An 11,537-nucleotide genomic window follows, 5' to 3' on the forward strand; every position below is an offset into this window, starting at 1 on the left:
GGACTATGTTGTCTGGCTTAAGTAGGCCCCTCATAAGGATTCTCATTAGTAATACTGTACTTCTAGTTGGCAGAAGTTTCTACTATTCCTCTCAGCTTTGGGAGATAGAGGGTGTGTTCTCTTTCAGATTTTACAGTTGCAAACCAAAAATTAGAACTGAGTGCCTTACAGTCTCTTAATACTTATGTTACATGAATGACATCCAGAAAGACACACGTCAGGTTTAATTGTAAGTGGTTTACGTGCCGCATTTATTCCAAGCTTGACTACATTTTAAAGCTCAGGTAGCCTGTGCGCCTCCCTTTCCAGAGTATATTAAACATATTGCCAGGCTCTGTCTTTGGACTTTTGTTTTGACACTTTTAAAAGGTATATTTTAGGGTTCAGCATTTAGGAACCATCATTAAAGGCACAAAACCCAAAGTTCAAAAAGTTAAAGCTGTTTCTGTGAAAGGCCTTTGGTGTTGCACACACCTCATCCATCACTGCAGGGTTAATTATAATGAAAATCAGTGGTGCCTATTAAACACAATTGAACCTGACCTCATTATGGGCAGTGTGGTTTTATACTGTCATTGTTGCTAGTCTAAAGACAAAACTCCTGGGTTGATTTGGTCTAACTCCACTGATCATGTGACTCACCTCTGACCTTGTGTTTTTTTTTTTTTTCCCATTTCAGAGGCGTAGAGGCTCGGGTGTTTTTTGTGCCAATTGCTTGACCACAAAGACCTCTCTCTGGCGAAAGAATGCAAATGGCGGATACGTATGCAATGCGTGTGGCCTCTACCAGAAGCTTCACTCGGTAAGAACTTGTTAGACTGTTTCAGGAAAAGCTTTATAAAGCACCCTGGTCTGTGGCGTGATAAGTTCCATTCCCTGGCTTGCAGTGCCTGCCCCTGCAGAGTTTAATGCAGTCGCTTTGAGTGCACATGTGATTTATGGTGGACCGGCCTTAGAGGTTATGGGGAGATACATTTGAGATCATTAGTAATGCATTATGCTTCTTTTGATATAAAAGAGGAAAAAGATTGATTTCTGGGAACGTCACATAACAGATAGTTGAACAAGTGGTTATCAGAGTTCGGTGAAATTAATTTAGGTAGAGAGGAGAAACCTCAAAAATGCAGAAGTACATAAAATGTTTAAAATAAAAAGGGGGACTCTCCCATATTCATTATAACATCTAGGGCAGGGGGGAAATGCTTATTTTCCCGTTTACCATTGGAATTTGCAAGTGTCATTTGGGCTGCTTTGGGGGCTGGAAGTTGGACACGTTCAGAAGAGCGGTTCTAAACTGGGGCCCAGGATGCCAGTGCTCTACAGTGCTGCCAATGGCATCTGAGGTACCTGAGGGCTTGAAGAGCACACAGCAGAGCAAGATGCAGAAGTGCTTTGTGTTTTAAGATCTCTGGCTGACTAATTTCTAGGGCTCTCTGAGGTACCTCAGTTATTTCTAACCAAATTGTAGGTGGAATCCTCTAATAAAATTTAAACTCACAAATCTCCCATCTTTATATGCATTTGACTTCTTGGATATTTTTTTAGTTTAGATAGTTTATCTGCTGACCAGAGCTGCCTTTAAAAATAGGAATGCCGGGGCTTCCCTGGTGGCGCAGTGGTTGAGAATCTGCCTGCCAATGCAGGGGACACGGGTTCGAGCCCTGGTCTGCGAAGATCCCACATGCCGCGGAGCAACTAGGCCCGTGCGCCACAACTACTGAGCCCGCGCGTCTGGAGCCTGTGCTCCGCAACAAGAGAGGCCACGATAATGAGAGGCCCGCGCACCGCGATGAAGAGTGGCCCCCGCTCGCCACAACTAGAGAAAGCCCTCGCACAGAGACGAAGACCCAACACAGCCATAAATCAAACAAACAAACAAACAAAAAAATAGGAATGCCCCATGTAGTAAACAGAAATCTATTTCCCTCTGCCTTTTTCATTTTGTTTGGCATTTTACCACAGCTCTTAGCACCAGCCAATGAATAGATTACAGCTACGGAGAATATAATTTTAGACAAAATGTCCTCCTAAATGGACCATTGGAAGCACTCTTTTAAAAAATGCATGCTGCCAACAATGCTAATTGGTAGTAAACTGTAAAAACCTTAGTTATTAGCATGGAGCTAATAGAAGGATTTCCGCCCCCCCCCTCCCCCGACACACACACACACCACCATCACCTTACTTTTTCTTAAACTTCACCACTTAAGCACAGCAATAAGCTTCCATTCAATGGGTACTGACATTAATAATTTTAATTGAACTCAGACCAATCAAAGGCCAAAAATTAATTAAACTGCTGCTCTTCCAGGTTATGGTAATTTAACAACTGCGATATAAACTAAACTTTTTTACAATTATTTTAATATTCATCTCTCCAGAGATGAGATGTTTTCAATTCTGAGGTTTTTTAAAATCACAAATTTAAACACATAAAGGTTATGCTCACATTTCATGTCAAAGACTGCCACAAAAATTATGAAAGTTTAAAAAAGGTATTAATGCATATTTCAGATTTCTTTAGAAGATAGAGATTAACTACTGCATTTTTTATATATATATATTTTTTTTTTAAATTAATTTATTTGTTTTTGGCTGTGTTGGGTCTTCGTTTCTGTGCAAGGGCTTTCTCTAGTTGTGGCAAGCGGGGGCCACTCTTCATCGCGGTGCGCGGGCCTCTCACTATCGCGACCTCTCTTGTTGCGGAGCACAGGCTCCAGACGCTCAGGCTCAGTAGTTGTGGCTCACGGGCCTAGTTGCTCCGCGGCATGTGGGATCTTCCCAGACCAGGGCTCGAACCCGTGTCCCCTGCATTGGCAGGCAGATTCTCAACCACTGCGCCCCCAGGGAAGCCCCTGCATATTTTTATAATATGAATATGAGCTCTTTATAAACCTGAAATTCTGAACAAAGTAAATGAACATGGACTATCCAAGGGGATGTGGCATTTTCATTCTGAAATGAATAATTTGATTGTCAGGAACAAGTGTGTTATCCATTTTCCTTCAAAATATCTTTGTGACAATAAAAACACTGCAAAAGGTTTTGTATTTTGTTTAACATATAAAAAGTACTCTCCTGCATTGAGGTGCATCCTTTCTAGGTATAATTCACAAGTTACATATTGTTTATATTCATATTTTATGTAGAGATTACTTCCTGATTTCAGTAATCTTTTAGAAAAATCAGATTTTAGCCCATTTAAAGATTCTCCTAAATTTTTAATCTGTAAATATGCATTGATTTATTAAACATATTCTCTTGATTTTATAAATCAAAATTAGAGCTCTTACTGCAAGTAAAGTTTTTATTATAGTCTTATCTATGGATTTTAATCATGTAATATAAACACCTGTTGACCATGTACATAAATACGAATCATATAATACTTAAGCTGAGTGAAAGTCAGCATTCTATTTAAGTACAGAGTAGACTGACAGATAGGATATTTGAACCGAGCCTACCAATAAATTTAGATTGTCAACAGAAAACAAATGCTTCCCCTGTTAACAAGTAAAATCTTCCATAGTGAGTGCTTACATAATTAAAGGAGAAAAAAACGTGAGAGATTTTTTAAAAAACCTCTCACTGATAATGGCTTTGATTACCTGATATCTTTCCTTACAATTCTGTCAGTTTGTCTTTGATTATTTATGTTCTGATGTTTAATATTCTATATTTAGTCAGCTGGGGCTGGCATAACAAAATACCATAGACTGGGTGGCTTAAACAACAGACATTTATTTTCACACAGTTCTGGGGCTGGAAACCTGAGATTAGGGTGCCAGCCTGGGTATGTTCTGGTGAGAGCTCTCTTCCTGGCTTGTAGAAGGCTGCCTTCTCACTGTGTCCTCACTTAACCATATTTACCTCCTAAAGGCCTTATCTTCAGATACAGTCACATTGGGGTTAGAGCTTCAACCTATGAATTGTAGGGGGGGGGCGGGGAGAGGGGGACACAATTCAGACTGCAGCCATGTATCATTTTTCCACAGTTGTCATCAAAACCTATCTCCCATGTTACTATGTTGACATCTTGGTGCATGACTCAAAAGTTGAGAATATTTCAGAAAAATCACATTTCTTCAAGTAACTTTAAACACCGTTTTATCACGAAATAATGCAATTCCAAAATCTATTGAGTTTGGAAAAGCTGTTTCCAAGTAGCTTAAGGTTTTTCAGTCCTCCCTGTAAAGATGGGCATGATTTAATTAGGGTAAAATAATGTGCCTTGGTTACTTCCTCTGATCCTGCTTAGGGCAAAAGGAGGAGATTTAGTAAATCTATAACGTAAAGCCTATCTTTGCTTTGAACTTAAGCATGGTTTATATTTGTGAGGAATTGTTAATGCATTTTAATGTGTTTTTTAATGTTTTCCTTTTGTGTATTGTGTGTGTGTTCCCCGAAGACTCCCAGGCCTTTAAACATCATTAAACAAAACAACGGTGAGCAGATTATTAGGAGAAGAACAAGAAAGCGCCTTAACCCAGAGGCACTTCAGGCCGAGCAGCTCAACAAACAGCAGAGGGCCGGCAGTGAAGAGCAAGTCAATGGCAGCCCCTTAGAGAGGCGGTCAGAAGATCACTTAACTGAAGGTCACCAGAGAGAAATTCCGCTCCCCAGCCTGAGTAAATACGAAGCCCAGGGTTCATTGACTAAAAGCCATTCTGCTCAGCAGCCAGTCATGGTCAGCCAAACTCTGGATATTCACAAAAGGATGCAACCTTTGCACATTCAGATAAAAAGTCCTCAGGAAAGTACTGGAGACCCAGGAAATAGTTCATCCGTATCTGAAGGGAAAGGAAGTTCTGAGAGAGGCAGTCCCATAGAAAAGTACATGAGACCCGCGAAGCACCCAAATTATTCACCACCAGGCAGCCCTATTGAAAAGTACCAGTACCCCCTTTTTGGACTTCCCTTTGTACATAATGACTTCCAGAGTGAAGCTGATTGGCTGCGGTTCTGGAGTAAATATAAGCTCTCCGTTCCTGGGAATCCGCACTACTTGAGTCACGTGCCTGGCCTACCAAATCCTTGCCAAAACTATGTGCCTTACCCCACCTTCAATCTGCCTCCTCACTTTTCAGCTGTTGGATCAGACAATGACATTCCTCTAGATTTGGCGATCAAGCATTCCAGACCTGGGCCAACTGCAAACGGTGCCTCCAAGGAGAAAACGAAGGCACCATCAAATGTAAAAAATGAAGGTCCCTTGAATGTAGTAAAAACAGAGAAAGTTGATAGAAGTACTCAAGATGAACTTTCAACAAAATGTGTGCACTGTGGCATTGTCTTTCTGGATGAAGTGATGTATGCTTTGCATATGAGTTGCCATGGTGACAGTGGACCTTTCCAGTGCAGCATATGCCAGCATCTTTGCACGGACAAATATGACTTCACAACTCATATCCAGAGGGGCCTGCATAGGAACAATGCACAAGTGGAAAAAAATGGAAAACCTAAAGAGTAAAACCTTAGCACTTAGCACAATTAAATAGAAATAGGTTTTCTTGATGGGAATTCAATAGCTTGTAATGTCTTATGAAGACCTATTTAAAAAAAAATACTTCATAGAGCCTGCCTTATCCAACATGAAATTCCCTTCTTTTATTATTCTTTCTTTTGATGAGTAGGTTACCAAGATTAAAAAGTGAGACAAATGGTCAGTGAGAAAAAAATGGAAGATGGTATATGGTCCTGTTTAGAACCTAGTAGGTCAGAACCATCTTGGTGAATGTGTACTATGGAAACCATCCATAAGAAGTATCACCAGACTATAATTATTATGTTTGTAAAGAAAGAGATCAAAGCTGTCTAGAATTTGGAAGGGTTTACATATTATGATCCTAAAGCAGTATTGGGCTGGCCATTGGCCCATTTGTTCAAAAACCATAAATTGTTGCCTCAATTTCGAAGTGTCTTGAAATCCTAGGCAGATGAGGAGAAATCTAATCTCCAGGGCAGTGAAAGGAAAATGGCACCTTCCTGGATGAGAATTCTCTCATTGATCATGTTTCGAATTTAGACCTAGCAATGCGAGCTGTGGTTAGGCTTGGGGAGAGAACAGCGGGAAAAGTGACAATGATTTTGGCCAGCCCTGCCTGTACATACACATGCACACCCTCTCTGATATTTTTGTCCTTTAGCTGTTCAAATACTCCTTTCAAAAATAGTCCTCTTGTTTGCAATTTAGGGTCATTTTGTCCAAATATATATGCATTTTTAAAAACAATGTCCTCAGTGCTTACGTAGTAATTTTATTTTAGCCAGATCTTTTCTTTCTTGTATGTGATGAACCAGTTTGGGTTTGTTTTTTAAGCTTCCTCTTGGTCACTAATCTCACTTGGCACGTTCTAACTAAAGGGATCCCCTCCGTTCAAAAGACTAGATGGATGCAAAAGTTCAGACCATGGGCTTCATTGGTTTAGAACACATGGTATTTCTCCACAAGGTAACCTGCTGTATTTATTTATTTTCTTTTGGTTTAAGTATAATTTCCAAACTTTGTGGTCAGGCAGCGTCTAAAGTTACGTTACCACAGACTGACAGTTGGTATATGTACCAATCAATCCCTTCATTAGATTTATACAGGTTTAGTTAAGTAGCATTAAATAGGATTCTTAGAAGTTTGCTCTTCATAGTACTTTTAATACACAAGGCTTTGTAAAACTATCCATGAAGGGAAAGCCTCAGCATAACTGCTCAGGGAAATAGGGCTAAATAACTGAACATTAAATAATTGGTTAAAGGTGCTGTTAGTCGAGCCTCAATGCTTGCTACACAGATGTATGTACAAGGACTGACTTTAATAATTTGCATTATATTGTCCCAACCAGTAGTTTATTTTTTGCCACGGAGATGTAGAAGATATTACAAGCTACTGGATGCACTGTCAGATTAACTTATTTCATTAAAGAAGTTGGGAGAACAAATAGGAAAAAAAAAACCTTATTTTTCTAGTAAATATTAATGTATTACATTTCAAATAATGGTGCCTGACATATTGAATAATTATTTTCTACAGTGTACGTATGCAACAAAGATATTCCATCATGCATTAGAGTCAGTTCTGGCTCTGCCTAGCTGTTTACATTTGCAAATGTAGCAAACAAGGTAATGAAGCAACTATTTCTATTGCGGTAGATATCTTTTGTGTGTGTGTGTGTGTGTGTGTGTGTGCATTAAAGTTGTAAACGGTAACATGAAACAAATGAAAGTTCTTGATATAATGGTATGGAAAACAAGAAGGAAATGAAAATATTTTTATGCCTACTTAGGAAAAAAAGGGTAGCACTATTCATTCCAAGTACTTTTTTTTTTTTAATTTTTAAGCTCTTAACTCACATTGTTATGCTTAAAGTGATAAACATATATCCTCTTTTTATTGCTTTGTCTATGTTTCAGATGAAACATTTCAGAAATTATTTTGATAAGTGCTGCTGGAATCTGCAGCACTGATGTTTTTATTGCATTCTGTAGTCGCATTTGCACTCCATTTTTACATTAATGCGCAGTTGCTTTGTATTGTTTTGTTTTGTTTGGGTTTTGTTTCTTTTTCACAGTGCCAGGTCTTCGTTTCTTTAAATGGATGGCAGGTAGAGTTCAACCAGTTTGTGACTGTTGTAGTGAATGAAGTTAAAAATGTCTTTCTGATGTTGTGTTGTCATTTCCATTCTTGCATTTTCATTTTCATGTTAAAAAAAAAGAAAAGAGAGAGAGAGAGAAGGAAAGAAATCAGGACTAAGACTTCTGCTTCAGTTTCATTTTTAAAGGGTCCTATTCCAATCTTACCTGTCAAGTAGCTCTAATATAATTCACATGAACTGAGATAGAGAGGTGGAATGAGGGGCTTGGACATTCAAATTATGTGATGTCATTTATCTTTCTTAGGAATTTTGATGAATGCATCTCAAAATGTACAGGCAGATTGGAGAGGTGGTGATTAAAGATCTAAACAAGAGGAGATTTCCCAAACAACAAAACTATATTTAATTTTTTTAGTGAAAGGACTAGAAACAAAGTGCACTGTGGCAATCTGCAAGTAACATGATATGTGGACTGCTCAAATCAGAAAATACCCGAAGTTTGGTTAACTTGGGCAATAGTACAGGTATGACTTATTGGGCAAAACTACTCCTTAAGCAGTTTCTCCAGTGTGTCAGACACAAATAGGTTGTTCTTTTTTGGTATATATGTCTTTTTTTTAATCTGTTTTTTTGTTTTTGTTTTTATTTTTCTCAGACAGACAAGTAGTAATGGTTAGCAATGGGAATACATATCACTATTCTTGTAATACTTATGGTCAGTCTACTTTTGGTAGAATATTCTTAGATAGCATTGACACAATAGATTTTATTCCGTATTCCTTTATTATTGATTATTTTATTTTATTTTTCCCATATTTTGATGGGGAAGAGGTTGGGCTATAAAAAAAGATGAAAATTTATCACAACACTAAAATACCTCTTATTTTTTTGACTTGTGAAAGAAAGCCTTTGTTCCAGCTCTCAAAATATATTACAAAACTGATTGGTTAGTATCTTTATTTTTATTTGGGTTTAAGATTTCTGAATCATTTTGTCTTAAATTATGATTTTAAATGAGCTATTTAGGTACTTAACTTTTTTTTTTTTTTAGGACTTTCAAAATGACTTAGGAATTTCCCCTCTTGGAAAAGGCTTTCCCTATGATAAAAACTATACGCCAGCTAAAATTGTATGTCATTTAAAAACTGTAAGTCTTTTAAAAGTACATGTCCATATTCTGAATTGGGCTTTGGATCAAACTTTAGGCCAAAACCAGCTCATGCATTCTCATTCTCCTTTTTCTCACTCTTTCTCTCTTCACCTCTCACCCATATATTCATATTGTTGTTTGGGATAGAAATATCATAAAGAGCCAGCCCACCTCAGAAGACTGTGGATTGAGAGACACTACATGACTCTTAAGTATATGAGAAAAGGATGGAGCTCTCACGGTTAACACGTTAATAACTCTGTAGTTCAAAAGGAAAAGAGTGTGCCCATTCTTTCTATATGACATATTGAGATGTTCTTTTAAAAAATCAACTTTTAAGATAGTGATGTTTTCTTCTAAACTGTTCTCTTTTAGTAAAGGTAGTTTTTAGAAAGCAAGCATGGGGATTTTTTTCTAAGGTAACATTAATGAGAAGAAGAAAAAAAGTGATTATCTTTAACAGCTCTTTGTTGAAGCCTGTGGTAGCACATTATGTTTATGATTGCACATGTGCACATAATCTATGATGATCCAATGCAAATACAGCTCCAAAAATATTAAATGTATATGTTTTTTTAAAATGCCTGAGGATATATGTTTTTCTTAATTAATTGAAGAGTATCAGTACTGCTACTAAAATAATGATTAGCCTCCTCCTGTGTGGCTACAAAACATCACCAGGTGACCTGTCTTAAGACCTCTGAATTGCCTGCCTGTTTAGTAAGTGAACATGAACACAATTCTAGAGAGAGAAGATCTGACAATCCGCGGTGGAAGCATGAAGGAGCTGGTGGTCAGCTTCTGTGCCATATGCCAGCTTTTTGCCTAAAGTTTACTTTGAGCTCGCAGCTTCCTGTCTTTGGGTTGAGAGCCATGACAAAAAAAATGCGAGGCATCTTTGGTGAGTGAGTAGGTGAAAGCTTGCTGACTGTCCTAGATCACAGGAGAAAATGGAGGAATTGAAACCCAACCTGAATGTGAGACTAAAGATGCTAACCAAAGGTAGGTACTACTAAGTGGAATTCTATCAGCAGGCAACTGTAAATGAGAAGAGGATAGAAAGACATGCACCGGGACTTGGAAGGGCTGTGTTATTTTCCCAAAGAAAGACTTGGCCAAGGGCAGAAGGCATGGCTTCTTTGCAGTGCACTTCCTTTTGGTTTTCAGTTAGCGTTTCATAGACAGCAGACCCACGTGTTCCTGCTAGCGGTCAATGGTTTAGAAAACATCAACAGTTATCTGCAGTAATTAGGACCTATGGAAGATGCTAGGTTGAAGTGTGTCAAGTCAGGGATGAAGAAAATGTGAAATTCAACATTGGTCCACACATGGAAACTGGATAATGTATGCTCACATGTTGTTCTCTTGAAAAGTAGAGCTAGAAGCTTCACTCCGTCCTACACCAGAGAAAAGCAGGAGTAACTTTACAAGGAAATAACGTTTAGCCTTTCTTCATCAGAGAAAATGGTCCCTCAAGACCCATGAGTCCCAAAACTGTATACTGATTTTTTACCCCTGGTTTTTTTTTTTAATTGTATGACCTGCAACAAATCACTTTTTTCTTTTTGTGCCTCAGGTTCCTCACCTGTAAAATGGAAAAAAAATATATTAATAATAATAATATTAATAATAATAATAATAATGGTAATGTAGTACTTGTTTGTAAAGCACTTTGAGATCCTTGGTTGAAAGGCACCATGGGAGTGCCAAGTATTATTATATGGCCAAGGGGCTTATTTAAACTCTCAGTTCCCAAGGGCCAGGAAAGGTTGGGGTCATTTTTATTAAATATGAGCTGTAAATATCATAATTAGGCAGCCTATAGCGTTGACTATGAAGAGGCAAAACTATTACAAGGCTGATAAAACCATAGTTTCTTAATGGCTACCAACAGGGCAAGTATCACAGTAAGAAATGCCAAATTTCTTTGGGTGACAACATGAATAATTTGGGGGGGTGGGATGGGATGGGAAACATCTCAAAATGCCAATGTAAAATTCACCTACAGCAATATTCACCAGCAGAAAATGTCTTTCATATGGAATGATTTCATGTTGCTAAGAAAAAATTCAATTTGTAGTCCTGATTTGAATACTAGAATGTTGGCTATAATAGTTCTGTTCTTACAACACATGGAATTTTTTTTTTGTTTTATTTAATTTTGTTTTCATAGTGCATGTTCATTTCTACTCACAAACATGTTCTTGGTGTATTTCTTATGCAAACAATCTTCAGGCAGCAAAGATGTCTGTTACATCTAAACTTGAATAATAAAGTTTTACCACCAGTTATACATAATGGTGTTGGTATGTTTTATATGGATTCACTTTCATCCATGTAGCAATAGGAAATTCAGACCATTGTAACATATAGACAGGTTCTGATGAATTGAGACGGTGAAATCAAATCACCATTTTCAAAACAATATGACTAAGACTGAAAAAGCCTGGATTCTCTCAACTTGTTTTGTTTTGCTTTGCTTTTTTTTTTCCTTTAACCAATCAATCTCTTATTGATAGATTTTGTGTAAAAAAAAATTATACAAGTTTTCTTTAGGAAGATTAACAATAAAAATTGTGTTTATTTCAAAAACATTTATTGAGTATCACGTATTGAGTGTCGAGTATTGGGAAATGATTGTTACAATATGTAAAAAATCCTGCTTTTGAAGTCTAAGTTTGAATTCAATTTAGTATACCCACATGAATATGATGTGAAGATCTTGATAAATCATCTCAAGAAGTTTATGTTAATATATTACATGCCTTGTGTGTTGCCTTAAGATGAAATTAATCAGAGAG

The 11,537-nt window shown here is 37.6% G+C and overlaps 1 protein-coding gene across 8 annotated transcripts in view; it reads left to right on the forward strand.

Annotated features, from left to right (window-relative positions):
* TRPS1 (transcriptional repressor GATA binding 1) overlaps nt 1–11,330 on the forward strand; it is a 279,500-nt gene extending 268,170 nt beyond the window's left edge. For all 8 annotated transcript variants that reach the window (XM_082364223.1, XM_082364227.1, XM_082364228.1 and 5 more), the window contains 2 exons: nt 680–802; nt 4,409–11,330. In XM_082364223.1, the coding sequence (XP_082220349.1) occupies nt 680–802; nt 4,409–5,470 (1,185 nt within the window). In that variant the 3' untranslated portion in view covers nt 5,471–11,330. The remainder of the gene's footprint in view (nt 1–679; nt 803–4,408) is intronic.
* The last annotated feature ends 207 nt before the right edge of the window (nt 11,331–11,537 follow it).

Source organism: Balaenoptera borealis (genome assembly GCF_965194805.1).
Source record: "Balaenoptera borealis genome assembly, chromosome: 17".
Lineage (NCBI taxonomy): Eukaryota > Metazoa > Chordata > Mammalia > Artiodactyla > Balaenopteridae > Balaenoptera > Balaenoptera borealis.